At 44.5% G+C, this 19838-nt stretch overlaps 1 protein-coding gene across 4 annotated transcripts in view; it reads right to left on the bottom strand.

Annotated features, from left to right (window-relative positions):
- The window catches only part of ZZEF1 (zinc finger ZZ-type and EF-hand domain containing 1), a 113431-nt gene that overhangs the window by 28986 nt on the left and 64607 nt on the right, over positions 1 to 19838 (bottom strand). For all 4 annotated transcript variants that reach the window (XM_030861721.2, XM_060290362.1, XM_030861716.2 and 1 more), the window contains exons 27-37: positions 19656 to 19735; positions 17396 to 17489; positions 16157 to 16625; positions 15120 to 15284; positions 11633 to 11752; positions 10679 to 10840; positions 8989 to 9118; positions 7142 to 7280; positions 5400 to 5565; positions 4207 to 4469; positions 2662 to 2831 (exon numbers count right to left, since the gene is read on the bottom strand). In XM_030861721.2, coding sequence (XP_030717581.2) covers positions 2662 to 2831; positions 4207 to 4469; positions 5400 to 5565; positions 7142 to 7280; positions 8989 to 9118; positions 10679 to 10840; positions 11633 to 11752; positions 15120 to 15284; positions 16157 to 16625; positions 17396 to 17489; positions 19656 to 19735 — 1958 coding nt within the window. The remainder of the gene's footprint in view (positions 1 to 2661; positions 2832 to 4206; positions 4470 to 5399; positions 5566 to 7141; positions 7281 to 8988; positions 9119 to 10678; positions 10841 to 11632; positions 11753 to 15119; positions 15285 to 16156; positions 16626 to 17395; positions 17490 to 19655; positions 19736 to 19838) is intronic.

Genomic DNA, 19838 nt, shown 5'->3' on the forward strand with positions numbered 1-19838 from the left:
AAAATGGCTGTTCAAGTCAAAAATATCATTAAAGTCAGTGACATAGATACCTGCCCCCGTGACACGAATTAGCGACTCCTCCCCCGTCCTCATGTCACTGTTGGTTTTTCCCTGTGTTAAGTCAGCTAATTGCTTTCTGCATTTGGAAGATAACACATCTACATCATGAATCGACACATTATCAGCTTCACCCACATGAAGACAAATGTGCCTTTACTTTCCACCGTGTCCCCTACCTTCTCTCTCTCCTATGAAGCTGAGATCCATAGACCTGACCTTTTTTCCCAGCTCTGTTCCTGACTTGTTTCTTGATCTTGGATTTCTCAATCTCTATGTAAGTTTAAATACAGTTATTTAATAGAAAAAAAAAAGATTGTCCAAAAAGGGGACCAGACTGGGAGAGCTACCTGCCTTGTTAAAAATGTACCCTCTGAAAAGATCTCCAACACTATACTCTCTGTACTATGTGGCCCTTTGTGGAAACAATATAATTCCAAAGTTCTGGCTAATAATGTTAGTCTTGATCTTCTTTCCTGTTATCACAGGACTCCAAAGAGCCACTGCAGTTGCACCACATGGCACTCAAGAGGGTCTCATTACTGGCCAGAGGCCGTTGTAGACAGATGATGTCTCTGGCTGAGACTGCTTTCTCAGTTGTTTAAAACAAAAAGTATCTCTAGACATTAGAGGGAAGGAGGGACAATACCCTTAATACAGCCTAGGATTGGCTAGAAACGCGCAGAAGTTCAAAAACAAGTGATTTGTACTCAGGGCCCAAATAGGATATGGTTCTTAGGGCCATTGTAGCGGGGACGTTTGGGTTCTGTTGTGGGCACAGTGTTGGAAACTGCAATTTGCTAGAGAGAAGACTAAGAGCCAGAGGCAGAGGCAGGGTACCCTGGGTATACCCAGCTGCTGATGGGAAGAGGACCCAAAAGGTAGGGACACCTCAGGAATAAAAATAATGCCCTGGGAGATCCTTAGAAAAAGGGTGATTCCAGTCCCTAGGCAGGGAAAGCCTAAGATAAGCCTGAAACATCTTTTTGTATCAAAAATTAAGAAAGTGCTCAAATAATAATGGAGACATATCAAAAGGACACAAAAGCCAGCTGGAAGTTTCCATTGGCCAAACACGGGACAATATGAGCATCAAAATAAGTAATAAAAAGTAAAAGATTTTAATCCATTGAATAAAAAAAATTCACCGAGTCCATTTTCATATAAATAAATGAATAAGTAGATACATGGGGAGTGCTGTGCTGATGGGTAGCATAAGATGCTGGGAGCTCACAAGAAGATACAATTATTCCCAGGCTCAAAGGTGAAGACAAGACTGCTGATTTATCCTGTCTCTGCTGATAACGTTCTTTCTGCCCCACCATAATCTGTGGGTGGGTTCGATGCTGCCTGGAGAAGGGGTTTTGTGGTCAAAACAGGCTTGAAGGTTATTATGTCACTTGTCCTGTGCTGGCTCTCTGGCGGAATGAAGCTAATAGAATTTTCAAGTTTTTGCCAGCTACCTTTGCTTTTGCCTTCCTCTAAATGACAACAGGATCCCAGTGAGCTATAACCACCAAATGGGGATCCTCCACAACAGAGACAGAGGACAGAAACAGCAGCAGCTCTTGAGGCAAAGCCAGGGGCATTTACAGCACCAGCTCAAGCTTTGGAGGCAGCATCATGGAAGCTCTGCTTGCTCTTCCACAGAACAATCTTAATGTCACTGTCACAGGTTCCACCTGGATCCAGGAAGGCTTTTCTTCTACTTACACAAGCATATGCAAACTACTCTAAACTACATATGTAAACTACTTGGTAAGTGGTAAGCAATTAGTATCACCTATTTGTTGGCTGAATATAAAAATAGTTTCACATATACAGTGTTCACCATAGGTCAGGAACCAATCTCTTTAGGTGCATAATCTTGTTCAATTCTTATAATAACCACAGGAGGCAGGAAACAGGAGTAATTAACACTGACAGGGAACTTACTATGAACACTGCTTTTCTTAGAAAAATGTTTACTTATTTATCTATTTATTTATTTGGTTGTGTCGGGTCTCAGTTGCAGCATGCAGGATCTTCGTTGCTCCGTGAGGAAATCTTCGTTCCAGCATGCAGGCTTTTCACTGTGGCATGCGGGCTCTTCAGCTGTGGCATGTGGGATCTTAGTTGTGGCATGCAGGATCTTAGTTGCAGCATGTGGGATCTTCAATGCAGCATGCGGGATCTTCACTGCAGCATGCGGGATCTTAGTTGTGGCATGCAGGATCTTAGTTGCGGTATGCGGGATCTAGCTCCCTAACCAGGGATCGAACCCAGGCCCCCTGCACAGGGAGCATGGAGTTTTAACCACTGGACCATCAGGGAAGTTCCTGAACACTGTTTTAAGCACTTTATAGACATTATTTCAATGTATGTAATGCATGTAAATCCTCACAACAATCCTAAGGAATGGGTATTTTCATTATTATCCTTCCATTTTTACCGACGAGAAAACCAAAGCAAAGAGATTCGGGTGACGTGCCCAAGGTCTGACAGAGGATCTGCACCCAGGTAATCTGGGTCACGAGCCTATACCATTAACCTCTGTGTTCCAGTCCCTCGTGTGAAAGCTCTGAGCTCACCTGTGATTCTGCCCAGGGAAGGATTGTTACTTACACTGCGGTGCACAAATGGGCCTGCATCGGCTGGCTCCACAGCAGCCTGGATGGCTTTTTTCTCTGGCTGCTCCTCTGATGTTTGGGTGGGCACAGCGACTGGTGGGGCCTGCTTTTCTGAAGTAGAGTCACCGTCTGGCAATATACCAAGAAGAGCTAGAGCTTTAAGACCTACATGGGAAGCAAATAAGAGAATGGTTAAAAGTTTTATAATAAGGATTATTCTCTGCAAATGCCATAAATCACTTTGCTACTATATGGAAATACATGGCTGAGCTCTCCACGAAATGAACCAAAGAGTGCTCCATCCAACCTTCCTCCCTCCCTCCCCCCTCGCCATGGCTGTCCAAATCTACTCAGCTCCTGATTTCAGACACCGGAAGTTTCGATAGTGGGGGATACTTGTACTTTATTAACAAGAGGACAAAAGATACAATAGGATTGTCTGTTTAGAAAATCATGAACATTAAAATTTTGTAGTAGCCCCAAACAGCCAGACTTCTAAATTTCCACTGGCAAATAGATAACAAAATAGCTCTGAAGTACTGGTATTACCCACCTGCTACTTCATCCAAGTCTGATTTCCCTAATGTTTATTAGAATGGGGAGTTAGTCCATTATTCTGAAAGGAGTTTAAATTACTCAGAAGTTGAACATTCACATTATTTTTCTCCTTGGCACCCCTCAGTAGATTCAAAGTCAACTAGATATTTTATTAGTCAAACTTTTTTTTTTAATATTTATTTATTTACTTATTTGGCTGTGCTGGGCCTTAGTTGCGGCATGCAGGATCTTCGTTGCGGTGTGCAGGATCTTTAGTTACAGCATGCGGGATCTTTAGTTGTGGCATGCGGGCTCTTAGTTGTGGCATGTGGGCTCTTAGTTGTGGCATGTGGGACCTAGTTCCCTGACCAGGGATCGAACCTAGGCCCCCTGCTTTGGGAGTGCAGAGTCTTAACCGCTGGACCACCAGGGAAGTCCCTAATCAAACTATTTTAGTTATAAATAGCTCTCATCTAGAACACAGTTGTGTGGAAGTAGATTTGCACTCCAGGTTAAAAAAAGGCTGCATTCCTTTGGCAAAGTTAAGTCTGGTGGATTCAAATACTAAATACTTCATCCCCAGACATCAAGAGTTTTAATTATTAATTTTTTTTACATCTTCATGAAATATTTTAGAGAAACTAAATGCTACTTTAATGCTGACATTTCTCTCAAATGAATCTGGGGATGTTTTTTTAAAAAAATATTTATTTATTTATTTTGGCAGCACTGGGTCTTAGTTGCAGCATGTGGGATCTAGTTCCCCGAGCAGGGATCGAAGCCGGGCCCCCTGCATTGGGAACACGCATTCTCACCCACTGGACCACCAGGGAAGTCCTGCATCTGGGGATTTAAAATTAGGTTCCACTCCAGGGTGAGCACCTCTTGTGGAAAACTGGGTTTTACTGCTTCTGAACTGAGCACTGCATTTCACTTCCACTGGGGCTGTTGCTTCACAAGCAGCTGAGGGGTGGTCTGGTTTCCATGCATGAGGAACAATTACCTTTTCCCTGGTGAGCCTTCATCAGACAGTCCCCGACGAGCTGCATGCACTGGCTCCGCAGGGTGGCAGCACTGCTGCGGGCCTGGGGATCCAGCTTTTCACCATCCACGTCCTCGGCGCTGGCCAGGTGGGTACTATAGAGAGCCAGGGCGGCGAAGAGCAGCCAGGAGTAGTTGTGGATGTAGGGCTGGATGAGCCTCTGCCGGTCGCTGATCCGGATGGTCACCATCGGATGGGCAGTGATACTGTGGGTAGGCAAGTGGCTGCAAAGGCAAGACATCTTTAAGGCCTACAGGCCTTTGTGAGCCCCCAAAAAGGGAGAATTGGGCCTCAGGGGACCACATGCATGGTCACAACTGGGCATCAGGTAGCTCTAAGACTGTGGTTATTGAAAATTTAAAGACAGGGCTTCCCTGGTGGTGCAATGGTTAAGAATCCGCCTGCCAATGCAGGGGACACAGGTTCAAGCCCTAGTCTGGGAAGATCCCACGTGCCATGGAGCAACTAAGCCCGTGCACCACAACGGCTGAGCCTGCGCTCTAGAGCCCGCAAGCCACAACTACTGAGCCTGCGCGCCTAAGTCACTGCAATGAGAAACTCGCGCACCGCAACGAAAGAGTAGCCCCTGCTCGCCACAACTAGAGAAAGCCCGCGCATAGCAACGAAGACCCAACGCAGCCAAAAATAAATAAATAAAATTAATAAATTTATATTAAAAATTTTAAAGATGGGTATGGGCCCTCTCTTCAGAAAAATGAACAAACACTGCACATTCCATTTTGGGATTTCACAATCCCCAGAAGACTGTCTATGGAAACCAGGTGAAGTAAGAATTCCTTATTGTGAAGTTTCGCAGGGTGTGGTTATAGTATTTTGGTAACATGAGAAAATGACCATAATCTTTAGAGACAGATATGAAGTATGCAGGAAGGAAATGATTTAAGGTCTGGAATTCGCTTTAAAATACTTTAACAAAGGAAAATTAAAAAGAAGAATAAGCTAAGCACACATAGCCAAATCCTCCTAATTGTTGAGTCCGGGTCATGGTTATGTGAAGATTCACTGTGCTACTCTCTCTACTTGTGGGTATGTTTGACATTTTTTATAATGCAAGGTTTTTTTTAATTATTAAAAAGAAGGCAACGGAATACATGAAGGAAAGTTTACCAGGCTGGAGGTCATCTGAGACATACCCATAGGAATATTTCTTGGCCGCATAGCATCCATAGCAAAGGTCAAAGTCATCGCACACATTGCAATTCATCCTCCGGCCTATGATCAAACCCTGGCAGTGGTCACATGTAAACTCCATGTTGACCATTTCGTGGTCATCTCCGTGGCCCTCAGGCTTCACCCCACCTGGGGGGAAAACAGCAGCGTGAGGTGAATTGGGCAAAGGGCTCTTAGAAGGGCTAGTTTCCAAACCCAAACCAACCCCAGAAGCAGGGTTGTTCCCAACAGATTGATCGGGGCGTCACGGGCCACAGGAATCTTCTGGAGACCAAGGGTTCCCCAGGTGGCTCTTAGCATATGCACGATGTTCTTGGCATGGAACATCTTAGCAATAGTACCGTGCATGGACCCTGCTTTTCCAGCGCAATATGGAGTCTGATCCAACAGGTCACCAATCCCATCATGACCTCCATTTGGCAGCACAAGTCCACACACCAATCTGTGGGCTGTCTCCCATGACCTCTCCTCTAACAAATATTGGTGTATTCTTCTTAACAGGCACTGAGAAGTAATCAGGTATTTGCTCTTACTTTTTCATTCCCGAATCATAGATGAAAACAGACTCCATAACCACAGACCCACTGAGTGAGAAAGAATGTTAGTCACGAAAGAGACTGACAGCTCTGGTCTCCTTCTTACTCTGAGTCCAATGGGTTTCTGAGCCCCGTCATACACCTGCTCAATGCTCCTTACCTCTGACCCACTTCAGTTCCCACTGCCAGAAACCCAGTCCAGGCACTAATCCCCTTGTCACTATTGTGATTGATTTCCTAAAGGAAACTCTTACATGGACAGAACCCCCTTTCTCTAGCACAGCTCTGGTCATGTTCCCAATGCAGGTCTTGAAAAACCTTCCCCACTGTCTGTAGACTCATTCAAATTCCTGAGCCTGGTATCTCTGGGTCCTACAACCTGGACCCAACCTGTCTCAATCTATCACTCAGCAGCAGACACTGGAGAGTCTGTCTAAACACACTACATATGCTCACTCCTCTGTCCCTGGACCTGCTCAGCTTTGGATGACGACGCACTCTCCACTGCTTCCTTCATCACCCAGTTCTAACTTTCTTCAAAGACGAATTCATATCCCATCTCCTCCACAAGCCTTCCTGCAATGGTAGCCTTCCCTACTTCTGAACTTTTCCAGAACAATCTGTACTGCTCATCTGTAACTCAGCATGTACACTCTTGTCCTGGAATATACATTTTGTGAGCAGGTCCAGTCTCCTGCTAAGACTATAAATGCTTCCAGAGCAGGGGCTGTATCTTATTCGACTGGGTGATGCACACAAAGAGCATTCAACTGCTTACTACTGACAACCTGCTTTATCTCAGCACCTACAAGTCAAGAGGATTCAAGACTTTCTGAAGTTTGCTTGTGTGTATTTTACTTCTTATAAACACTGCATGATTCAGAAGGCAAAATCATTTCCTGAAAACTCAACTGAATGTACATTCATTGGTGCTGAGTGTTTATCAAGTGCCTATACCCAGCAAGATAGAAGATGACAGCACATCACATAACAGAGCTCTGGAGTTTATCATTCAGTTGGGGAGATAAGGGTCATATTCGCCAACAAGTCAGAGAACACTGCTGGGGCAGTATTGTTACTGTACAGTGGGGTTTAAAAAATGACAAGATCACAGAAAATAGAAATGCTTATTCCTTTTGGGTATGGCACACTGAGGCCGTGAAATTTACCTAGGAAGCAAGTCTTGCAGAGATCCATGTCGCTGCACTGCAGACACCTGTAGCGATGCCAGGGGGCAATTTCGTCACACCCATCACAAGAGATGTCCACGTTTAACACGTCACAGTAGCGAGCAATAAACATGTGCATCTATAAGATGAAATAAAACACAATTAACCAACAGACTTTTAATGTGGCACTATTCAGTAATCAATCCACCCTTCAGTATGTACTTAAAATATTCCAGGCACTGTACTAGGTGCTAGGATTAGGGGATGTAGGAGCTTAGTGTCTACTTGGGAATTCCCTGAAGCAAACAGATGACAGCATACAGTATGACAGGGGCTTGGATAGAAATTTCAGGAGGCTTACAGGGCACGTGGAGGTTTTTCAAAGGTGCTAATTCTTCAGGTGAGGCCTGAGGGGCAAACAGGCATTAGCTGGGTGGGGGTAAGGGTGGTGGGCACGCCCGATAAAAGCAATAGCAAGTTCTACAGGAGGCACAAAAGGGTCAAGGCAAGGGCTCATGAACTTGGCAATAATTCCGTATGTAGAATACAGTGTGGAGGGGGGGTAACCAGATAAAGTTAGAAAGGTTAAACCACAAGTGCCTGGGATGCTAGTCTAAGGAGTCAGAGACATTTTAAACAGAAGAGTAACTGAGCATTCTGAAAGCTCCTCTGGTTACTGAGTGAGAACGGATCAGAGAGGGCAAGACTGGAGACAGGGAGACTGACCCTGACAGCAGCTGTTAAAGCACCCCCCCAACAGGTGATAAGGGCTGGACTGGGCCAAAAGTGAGATGGTGGAAGGTGGGAGAGCTGAGAGGTAGTAGAAGACAGAGGTGAGGAACCTTGGGGGCTGACTGGTTACAGGGGCCCGCGAAAGGGAAGGGTCAAGAACAACATCCAGATTTCTGGCTTGGGTACTTGGCTGGACAAGGGTAGTGTTCACAGATACAGGAAACACTGCACAAGAAGCACTGTTTGCTGGCACTTAAGAAGAAAAACTTTCTGGGGAAAGAGTAAGGGCACCATTTCATGAGCAAAACAAACTGTTTTACTGCGAAGTCCCTGGAGGCTACAGTATGCTTTATCTTTACGGCCTAGAAATAAGGGACATAAACCACTAAGTCACCATACGGTAGTACAGCATAGCAAATATGCCAAGCCACCTTAGAATGGCTCCCAGTAAGGTATTAACATACAAGAGAGAAAAATCGCAAAGGCCAAGTTGGTGTGCTCCATCCAAGCACCACAGAGATGCCAAATGAGCAAAGTAACTGGCACATAGTAGGCACACAAACTAAGAAAATGAATGCATCTGAAGCAGCAGATGCCTGGCATAATGTGGTGGTGACAGATAAACCCCTAATGTGGAGATGGACATGGCAGGCTATGGGAGCCTGATGCCTCTACACATATGAATCATGTAACTCTGATTCTGGGCACACATGGCTGCTTCCACGCTCACCAGGCAACCTTCTGATTGAAACATGACTTCCCAAGTTGCTTGCCTACAGGAAAAGAATGTACCACAGACACCAGAATCCAGGGCCTCCAGCAATTCTATTTCTCACTATAAATTAATAAACTGGCACCTAATATTTTACTTCAGCCCCACGAGCCTATTTCCTGTGAATCTAGTTCTACGGGAGGGAACCACCACCTGACTGTGGTCAAGTCAGGATTCAGGGCCCCTCAGGTTAAAGACTAGGCTGGGTGATGGCCACTCACTAAGGTACTGACTGCCACCTGGAGCCCTCTCAGGGGACAGCCTGCTGGCACTCCCCCGCACAGACTCTCCTCTCCAAACTCCTAGCAAGTCACTTCAGGTTACTCTAGTTGAGAGGTCTTACTTTCCTCTGCTTCTCTGGATCTTCCTGGGCTATTTTTTCATACCAGGCCTCAAACATGCCATCCTGACACTCATCCATCCATTCTGAATTCTGCTTGGCATCAGCAAGCTCATCTTCTTCACTCCATTGGCTGAAAGAAGGACATAAAGAGAGAAAAGCATGCCTCTCCCAATAATCAAGGAAAGCGCTTGTTAGCAGACTCTGTGTCCTATGGGTCTAATACACGAGGCACTTTTAAACTTCTGAAGGGAAGAGGTCAATTCGGTTTTCAAAGCCCCAGGATTTGCCAGATGTTTGATAGATATATACCAATAAAAAGGGAGAAGCCCCTTCCAGAGTAGACTACAATGGGTGAGGAATTAGAGCTTGAAAGGTTGTACCTACATGGCATAATCCCACTCAACAACCATTTGTGGTGAACCTACTATGTGCCAGGCACTGGAGCCAAATAAAGCAAAAAAAAAAGTCCAATTTGGACATGCTCAGCACACCCTAGCGGTAGCAGCATGAGAAGGGAGTCAGGAGACCCTGGGGCCTCAGCTCTCCCGCTGGCTTCTGTAAGACCTGGACACAGCACTCAGCCCTGGTCCTCAGTTTCCTCATTTCTAATAGATAATCTCAGGGACTCCTTTTAGGTGCAAAATTACAGATTTCCATAATTTCAGTTTACAGTTTGTTTCAGCAACCGGAATTTTAAATACACAACTATTTGCTCGACAGCAAATGCAAAACATCTACCAACCAACAAATACACATTTGTTCCTTCACTTGTTCCAACAAACTGACTTCAGGCCTACTCAGACTGAGCCTGCTCCAGGTGCTATGGGGAGCGCTGAGGAAGGTGCGGTCCCTACTCCCAAGGACTGGGTCACGGAGGAGTAGGCGAAGCTTGAAACAAGAAGCAGACTGATGGCTGAAGAGCCAGAAAGCTGGTGCCCCACCCATTCCTCCTCCTTGCTGTGCCCCAGCCCTCCACCAAGAGTTCCCTCTGACAGCAGGGCAATGACTGCGGTTTGTAAACAAGGAGACCACTTAAATTCTATGTCCTTTGCCCAGGATATCTCTTCTGAGAGAGTGAAAATTGATGTTGATTCATTCACTGATTTCCTCCTAATTATCTCCTCTTGCTCTTCTCCCCCCTTTCTCTTCTTTCTTTTCTACAGACATGAGTGATTAATGGGTAAGTGGAATGAGAAGTGCAAAGAAAAAAAAAAGAAAACTTTGCATACTATTTTTTCCCCTCATACCTTAAGTCCTTGTAATGTGCAAGAGGTTATAGTGGCTAAAAATCACACACACACCAACAACAACAGAAAAAGATTCTCCAATTCAACAAGCTATATGAGGATCTCCAAAAATGAGGAGAAACTCATGCTGAGTTCACAATACCACCACCACCACTTTATATACAGCACCATGCACCAGATACCTGCTAAACACTGAGAAACGGAACTCATTCATTCTTCGCAGCAATCCTGAGGTAGGTACTGTTATTACCTCCAGCTCTAAAGATGAGGAAACTGAGGCACAAAGGAGTTTAAAAAGTTGCCCGAGGTCATCCAGCTAGTATGTGCCAAAGCCAGGATACTCCCCAGAAAGTCTAGCTCCAGGCCCGAGCTCTGAATGTGCTACGATCCCTGTACTTGATTAGCTACTGTAGGAACTGCAGAGTGCAGGACTGTGTCCTTACCTGATCACACTGTCATGGACACTTATATTTTCTTGTGACATTTTCATGAGGAGATCTGGTAACTGAATGTCAACAAAGAAGGTGAGATCACTGGGTTCCCAGCCCATATCCAAAAGATGAAGCAGGGCCGTCTGGACACAGGACAAGGCAGGCAGCAAGGACCTGAAGAGGCCACGAAGGTGCAAGTTACTAAAGCTGCCCATCATCCACAGAGACAACAGAAACAATGTGAATCAGAGCCCTGGTGTGCTTGTCAGGGGAAAACAGAAGGGAACGCCAGACTGCTGTTTTGGGTTCCTTATAATCTCTTTTCCAATTTCTCAGACTCCATATAAACCTTCTTCAAGCAACAGATTAAGCAAAAGAGTTCTGAAAGCATAAAGAGAAAGGTCTCCACCCTGCTAGGACTACCACAGGGGACACTTTACGGTAAAGGACTGAGTAGTAAAACTCACCTCTGATAAACAGCAAGGTCAGGGCCAGGCCCAATTAGCCTAGGTTATACAGCTCAGATGTAGAGAAGAACCATTTGATTTAAGGTTTATGTCTAAACCACTTACTATGGAGGAGACTGGGGAATGGCTTTCTATTCAAGTTTTGTTTGTTTTTAATTTTTATTGGGATATAACTGATTTACAATGTTGTGTTAGTTTCAGGTGTACAGCAAAGTGTCTATTCAAGTTTTTAAAATTGAAAATAACAGGTTACAAATTTTCAGATGAACCAAAACCCATCCACTTTAAAAAACTGTACACACCATATAGAAAAAAGGCTGGGAGAAAATATACTGATAAGTTAACATTAGCAATTAGCTCTAGACGGTAAGATTAGGGGTTATTTTTATTTTACTCTTTGTGCTTTTCTGTATTTTTAACAGTGGACATGTATTTCTTTAAAAAATCAGAAAAAACAGAAATAATTTTTTTCTCTAGAAATCATAAAATTATCCCGTACCTGTCGTTTACGTTACTAAACCCTTTAACTGCTTTGACCAAAAACAGAACAAACTGATAGTAAGTGTCTCGAATTTCTTTGTGTAGATCTGCACCACAGCCCTCCAGGTGTCCAAAATAACTAGAAACAGAAGAAATTACCAGTCACTTAATTGCCAGAACATTAATCACTTAATTGCTAACGAAGTGGCACAGAAACTTAATAAAAACATAACTTCAGAAAGTAACAGACAAAACAGCAAGTGACTCATCTGCTTGGATCAAGAAGGTTGCCCACCAGGAGTATAGAGATGACAATTATTAACCTTTCTTTGTTATTATAAAAACCACCCTTCCCACCACTACCTGAGCGCCTGGTACCATGTTAAGTATTCCTCACAAATTACCAAAGTTAATCCTCTCCACACAGTCACGCCCACCCCTCTGCCTCCCTTCAGTGACGACTTCCGTGCCAAGCTCAGTGTCTTTCCGACCTTGATCCTTGTCACCTTGGAGACTCCAACACCCATGGGAATGATGCCCCAGTTCTGCCGTCTCTGGATCCTCTGCCCTCTTCACCTCCAGCGATCTTCTCCTCCAGCCCCTTTGCCGTCCCCGTCTGATGGTCATTTCCTTGACCTTGTCACCACAGTAACGGCGTTACCTCTGAAATCCTGACTTCAGAGCATCCTGCTCTGACTGACCTCTCACCCTGCTCACCTACACTGCGACTCCCACCAATCCCAGGGAGCCCCAAGCCATGATGCTCCCTCACGTTGACTATCCACCACTGCCGCCAGGCTTTCTCTTTGCCCTGTACTCAGCTTTAATTCCATGGTCCGTCACCATAATCATACCTTAGCAATCACCAAGTCATTTGCTGCCTTCTCCCTCCACATACTTGCCTGAGAAATTATATGCCAACATCAAAATAGCTAATTGTTGCTGGAGGAAACACCACACAACCAAGCTGACTAGTAGTACTTTACGTTCACAACCATAATTCTCAAATAATCTCTCCAAACTGTCAGGCAATCAGACCGGCTGTCTCAATTTTCACTACTGTTTCAAACCTCCTGCTTCTTCTTAAACTTCCACTGCCTCCTCCTAAGCCATCATTTAGAGCTGATACCTACCCTCAAATTTTATATTTTGAAAACAGAAATGATCCCACAGGAACTCCCCCATCTTCGCACCACCAAACCTACCAAGCAACTTGCATCTCTACCCCAGTGTGTTTCCTCCTGCTGCCAGGGAGATAGTCTCCCTGGCTCTCAAAGGCCGACCACTATACTTAACCACTGCTACTGCAATTAAGCCCTCCTTCCTGCATCGAGTTTTCCTCACTACTGACCCACTCCCGTCAGTGTACAGTATACTCTGCTATCTCTTCAAAACCCTCAGCTGATGCTACATCCCCTGCAATTACTATCCTAATCCCCTGCTCCCCTTTAAGGCCAAATTTCCTGAAATAATTGTCTAGTCTCCCTCTCCATTTCATCACCCCCATTCTCTTCTCAACCCAGTCCAACAGAGCTTGTGGCCTCATGGCTCCAGTAAGACTGCTGTCAAATCTAGTGTGTTCTTATCTCTCTCAACCTCTCACATCAGCATATGACACAATGGACCATTCCTATCTATTTGTTTTCTTTTGACTGTGTTGGGTCTTCGTTGCTGTGCACCGGCTTTATCTAGTTGCGGCGAGAGGGCTACTCTTCGTTGCAGTGCGCGGGCTTCTCATTGCAGTGGCTTCCCTGTTGCAGAGCACGGGCTCTAGGTGCATGGCCTTCAGTAGTTGTGGTGTGCAGGCTCAATCGTTGTGGCGCGCGGGTGCAGTAGTTGTGGTGCACAGGCTTAGTTGCTCCACAGCATGTGGGATCTGCCCGGACCAGGGATTGAACCCGTGTCCCCTGCATTGGCAGGTGGACTCTTAGCCACTGCACCACCAGGGAAGCCCCATTCCTATCTTTGGAGATACATTCCTCTGTCGGCTTCGACGGCACCACCATCCCCTGGTTTTTGCTCTTGGTGGTCACTCCCTGGTCTCCTCATGACTCCTCTTCCTCTGCTTGGCTTCATCTAAATAAAGAAGTGCCCCTAATGCTCAGTCCAGAGCCCCCTCTTGTCCATCTCTCTGCACTCTTTCTAGAAGCTCTCATCTGGTCTCACGGCTTTACATACCATCTATATACTGACAACATCCAAATTCTATCCCTACTCCTGGTTTCTTCTGAGATGTTTAGACTCTTATCTCTATTTTCTCATATCTACTTGGGTATGAAAGAAGCAGTTCAAACTTAACATGGCCAAAACAAAACTTCTGATTATCACCCCAATCTGTTCCTTCCATACTCTTCCCCTCAGTAAAATGTATCACCATCCACCCAGCTGCTCAAGCCAAAATCCTAGAGGTTTCTTTCCCCATGACTCTTTTCATTCACCCTCTACGTCTAATCCATCAACAAGTCCTTACGACTCCACCTCCACGGTGTATCTTGAATCTCACCCTTTTCTCTCCTTCTCCAGTACTATCTCCTGGTCCAAACCACCTCCACCTCTTGCCTGGGCTACTGCAGCAGTCTCTCCACTGCTTTTCTTCCTTCCACTCTTTTTCATGTAGTAGCCAGAAGTATCTTTCATAAAGATATATCACAGTGTGTTCCCCTTGGGCTTAAATTTCTCCAGGGACTTCCCATCTGCAACTCTGGGTAAAATCCAAACACCTTAAACCATATCCTACAAAGCTTTACGTAATATGGGCCCTAATTTTCTGACCTCACCTCCTCCTATTTCTCTTGCTCAGGCACACTGGCTTTCTTTCTGCTCCTTGGGCTAATCCCCCACCCTAGGGTCTGTGTGGTGGTCCTTCTGCCTTTAGTGCTCTTCCCCTGGATCTCAGCTGGTCAAGTCATGCCTTGGTTCCATGTCCTCCTCAGCCTGCCTAACCCAACTACACAAATTAGGTCACTCTGTATGAAATCACCACATAGCCAGGTTATAGATCATATTTTTCGTTTGTTTGTGTTTGTTTTGTTTTGTCTGTCTCTCCTAAACAGAATACAAGCTCCACTAGAACAAGGATCTTGTCTGCCTTGCCCACTGCTATATACAACACCTAGAACAGTGGCTGGTAGAGACAACACTCGGGAAGTGTTTACCAAGTGGCTGCTGAAACAACCTTGTGAGGTACCTAGATTTATGTTGTTATAGTAAATGAGCATTAAATGTGGCCCCCAGCTTCCAGGAGCCAAATGATGAGTACGGGTGCACAGGCAATACAACCCTCATTGGTAAAATAAAGCTGATAAACTCATCAAGAGGAATAAACATGTTCTGGTATTTACTTACTGAAAGGATAGAACCCATTTTTCCTTAGAATGAGAGAATGAATTGTTCAAAAACATGAATTTGTATCCTACATGGAAATGATAGAGCTGTTACTTAGAGAAGACAATCAGGATTTCTTTAAAACGACCCCACGGCTTGTCTTCCTCGTACTTTGGACTTACTTGGTAAACTCTTTCTGGCAGGTCAGAAGCTCCAACAGGAAAAGTATGAAAGGTGGGTGGAAGCAGTGAGGCTGCCCAAGGGACTCTGTACAACACTGAATGATCCTCAGGACCTCGAGGATGCTCCGGGCTTGGGCCTTCCTCAAGGAAAGAACCTTTACAACACTGGAGACAGAACTCAAGTCAGGAACACCCAGAAAACTCTCGAGCTGGGGCAGAAAGAAAACAGACCCCTACCCAAGTTCTGATGCCGTATTAATAAAAAGGAAACACTATTGTGAGGTATCATTCAGGAAGGATAGCAAGAACTGTTTGCTACGTTTAGTCATTACTCAGCAGCACTACAAATCAGTTCACTGTCCAGAAGCCCAACAACTCACGTTGAACAATTAATTGATTAAAAAGGAACTCTGTCTCTGTGGTAAACCAGGGACAAACTTAGGAAAGGAAATTAAAATACGCAATACTTCCAGAGGTATAGGCCCACTGACAAGTAATTTTGCCAAAAATATCAAATCCTAAATTTCTCCCAGCGTTAAAATAAGACAAATTTATTTTGGCAGCTAGGAAGAGAAATGTTTCTTTTCTTATCCAAATGGTACATTATTGATATAATGTATATATAGCATAATGTACAAATCTCAAGTGAAAAAAATACTTCTTTAAAAGAAAAACAAAATCAAAACTTTTCTTGAACATTCTAAGACAAATCTTGATCTGTCCTCCAAGTATTATTTGCTCATTTTTTTTGTTGGTTTTTTTTTTTTGCGCTACGTGGGCCTCTCACTGTTGTGGCCTCTCCCGTTGCAGAGCACAGGCTCCAGATGCGCAGGCTCAGCAGCCATGGCTCACGGGCCCAGCCGCTCCACGGCATGTGGGATCTTCCCGGACCGGGGCACGAACCCATGTCCCCTGCATCGGCAGGCGGACTCTCAACCACTGCGCCACCAGGGAAGCCCTATCTGCTTGTTTTTAACATGAACTTCAAGTCTTTGACAAGACTGGGTACCTGCTGCTTGAAAAGAGAAGGCGCTCACCTCTCGTGGGAGAGTGACTGATCTTTAATGAAGTCCATGGCATCCTTCAGCACAGGGTACTTCTCTTTCACTGTGGGCAACGGTCTGGCCTCCTCTACTGAGCGGAAGGAGAGCAGCCGGAGCCGCCCCCGGGTGAAGGGAGGCCGCCGGGTGGGAGTGGAAGGTGATGAGGGCTCTTCGGCTGTGGCAGAGGACACTTCCGTGGCAGGAGCACCACTGCTGGGCGGCAGCGTGGGCTGGACATCCAAGCCAGGACTCCTATCTTCCACAGCAGGGGGCGCTGCTTTGGTGGGAGATGTGGAGGCTTGGAAATGTTCTTCCACCACAGAGCTTGTCCTCTGGCGCTTGTCCAGTGGCCGCAGATGATCTGTGTCATCTACAGCCACCAACTTGTCACAGCCTTCTTTTGAACTTACACCCATGGGCAAAAATTTCAGTAGTAGAAGACTCTTCTGAATACACTCTTTCGCTAAATGCAAAATGCAAGAAAGATAATGAAAAAAAGTCGAAATTAAACTCGTTACCTACTTTTGCATTGAAAATAACCTACTTAAACTCTACAGTTTAGGACAAGAAATACCTCCATTAACACAGTGATATACACATCTACTGACAGGACAGAATCAAATTTTCTCTCATTATATACATCAAAATCTCCCTAGCACTACCATCAGCACACTTAAAGTTTTATTGTGGACGTTTTCAAATATACATAGAGAGAGAATAGTATAAGGACCCTTCCCCTTGTGCAGATTTAACAGCCATCAGTCCAAGGCCAGTCTTTTTTTCACCCACTCCCACTCCCCACTCCCTGGATTACTTCCATGCAGATCCCAGGCATCACATTATTTCATCTGTAAAATCTCCAGTATATTTCACTAAAAAAAACTTTTAAATAATAACATAACCATGAAATTTTAAAAGTTAACAGTAATTCTTTAATTTCATTAAATATTTAGTGTGAATACACTTTAAAAACATAACAAGATGTAGCTCAAAAAGCACTTCGTGCCTCCTAAGGAAAGTAATTAGAAAGATGCTCCGTCTGGATCATGTTAATAAACAATTAACAACTGGCACTTCTCTATTTGTGAACATCCTTGGAAAATACATTTAGTGCCTGTGTTACCTTCCCTAGGCCAACACAGCTTCAACTAAACTTATCTAGAAGGTGGGTCACTGGTTTTCTACAAAATGGAAACAGAAGGCCCAGTGATGACAGCTGGAGATGGCACTCACCCAGGCTCTCGGGGTTCACCTCAGCAGCTTCTGGCCCGCGTTGTTCTTCTGCCTCATTCCCCAGGCTCATCAGGGACTTCTGCTTCATCTCTAACTGGGGAAGGATTTGAGCCACATAATTACGCTGTCCAGACAGGGCAGCAAGGGCAGCCACAGCAAACTACTTCAAAAGCACACAGTGTTGAGATCCTGGAGAACTTTACAGTCCTGTGCACAGGACTGAGCTGTTTTTGTTTGTCCTAGAAATAATTCAGGATTTGAAGCTGCCTAAAGGTCTATCTGCAAGACCACCTCCTTTTCAACTATGTGTTATTTGGGAGGGATTTGTAACCATGACCCTATTCTTTAAAAAATTCTAGAACCCTGGAGTTGGAGGGGCCCTTACCTAAAGCTGACCTAGTACAGATAAAGAAGTGAGGTCTCAGGACTTCCCTGGCGGTACAGTGGTTAGGACTCCATGCTTCCACTGAAAGGGGCATGGGTTCAATCCCTGGTCGGGGAACTAAGATCCTGCAAGCCGCGTGGTGTGGCCAGAAATCACACACCCGGTTTGCAGCAGAGGTTGAACCACAAGTTGATCTCTATTCTCCTCCGAAGGAGGGGACACCTCTAAGTGATGCTGAGACTGCCAGGCAGAGAATGGTGCTTCTAGTACCAGCACAGGAAATGGTCACAGTTTGGGCCATGGTGCTGACAGCCCAGAGAGAAGACCATGTGTGATGTATGTAGACCAAGGTCTTAGAGAGAAGGCTGGTATCTTGTCCAATCATCGGCAGTCTGTCATATGCTAAGCCAGAAGCATAATCTACAATGTGCTTTGTCACAATTGCCAAATCCTTTTTACTTGAACTGTGTGTGGCCACTGACTTTATCGGACACTTTCTTAAATTGCTATTACTGTCTTGGTTCCTTTGTCAACACAGTCTTCTGATCCACCCGCCGCCATTCTGATGATGATACCTTTTAGTTTCTTTTGAGAGTCCCTGTTCATTTGGGTCTCCATCTATCTATCTTGTCTACATTGAGCACCAACTATGTTCTAATCATTGTGGATTTTGTCCAAGGCTGTCTGTTCCTGGATAAACTCATACATTAAAAAAAAAACTATTACCAATGATTTGAAGTTATCCTTATCTCTGCCTTGACATTTATATTCTTTCACATTTACTAAATTCTCCAGCTAGGTGTCTTAAATAACCTAGATGTCCTCATACATAACAGGTCTCAAACTGAACTTAGCACCCCACTCCCAGATCCAAGACCATTCTTCCTATTCTGGTCAACGCTTCTACCCACCCACCAAGTCACCCAAACCAGGAACACGGAAACAGTCCTAAATTCCATTTGCCTGTTCACCACTCAGATCAATCACACAGTCTAATTATCTTATCTCCCAAGTAGCAGAAGCCATCCTCATCTAATTACCACAACTAGTCTCTTGCTTTCACTCTTATTACCAGCCTCTACTCATTTATTTTAAGACTGCTTTCTCAATTACTATACAATATTTAAGGTGGTTGTAAATATATATATAAATAATACTAATATATACTCATCTCCACACCTAAGAAATAAAAACAATTCTCCTGAATTTGTTATCATTTCCATGCATTTGTATAATTTTACTACATATTTATGTACATAACAGATCTAGTTTATGTTTAAGCTTTATACGAGGAATATCATACCTACGCATTCTTCTACAACTTGCTATTTTTTGCTCATCATCACATTTGTGAGCACCACCCATGCTGATACAGGCAGCTCTACTTCATTCACTTTCACTGTAATACAGCATTATACAGTAATATAATATATAATCTTTTTGTCTGTTCTATAAATGGGACATTTTGTTCTTCCAGTTTATTGCTGTCATGAACAATGCTGCAGAACTACTTTTCTAAAATGCAGAAAGCCCTCTCCTTTGCAAGAGTGCTCTCCTCTGCCTAAAACTGTCATCTAACACAATGCTCTTCCCCCTAGTCTAAAAGGTTAGGTTCCACCGAGCAGCCTTTGGGTTACAGAAGGAGGTAAGCGGGGGCTCAATTGAGCCCTGTTTACTCTGACAATCTCAACATTCACCAAATTATGATTTCAAGGGTTCTAAATTATTTTTTATCCATTCACATCACTGAACTTTAGTTTTGAAAAACATTCCTAAAGTTAAATTCTTGAGAAGAGAGCTACTTACCTTAATTCAATGATATCATGGTGGGAAAACTCAAAATGCATAAAAATCACATGCAAAGGAAAACCTTACCATCCATATTCGAATCCCATCTGCCAAGGAATACACCTGTGCGAACTCCTCACTCAGGGCTGTCTTGCCCCCACTGTTTACTGGGGAAAGGAGAGGTTACATTCAGTTAACACAATTCACTACTGCAACATGAAGCCCAAAGTCACCTCCCAATCTCCGCAAAGGAAAACTCTTCCCCTGACA

This window comes from Globicephala melas, chromosome 20 (genome assembly GCF_963455315.2).
Source record: "Globicephala melas chromosome 20, mGloMel1.2, whole genome shotgun sequence".
Taxonomy (NCBI): domain Eukaryota; kingdom Metazoa; phylum Chordata; class Mammalia; order Artiodactyla; family Delphinidae; genus Globicephala; species Globicephala melas.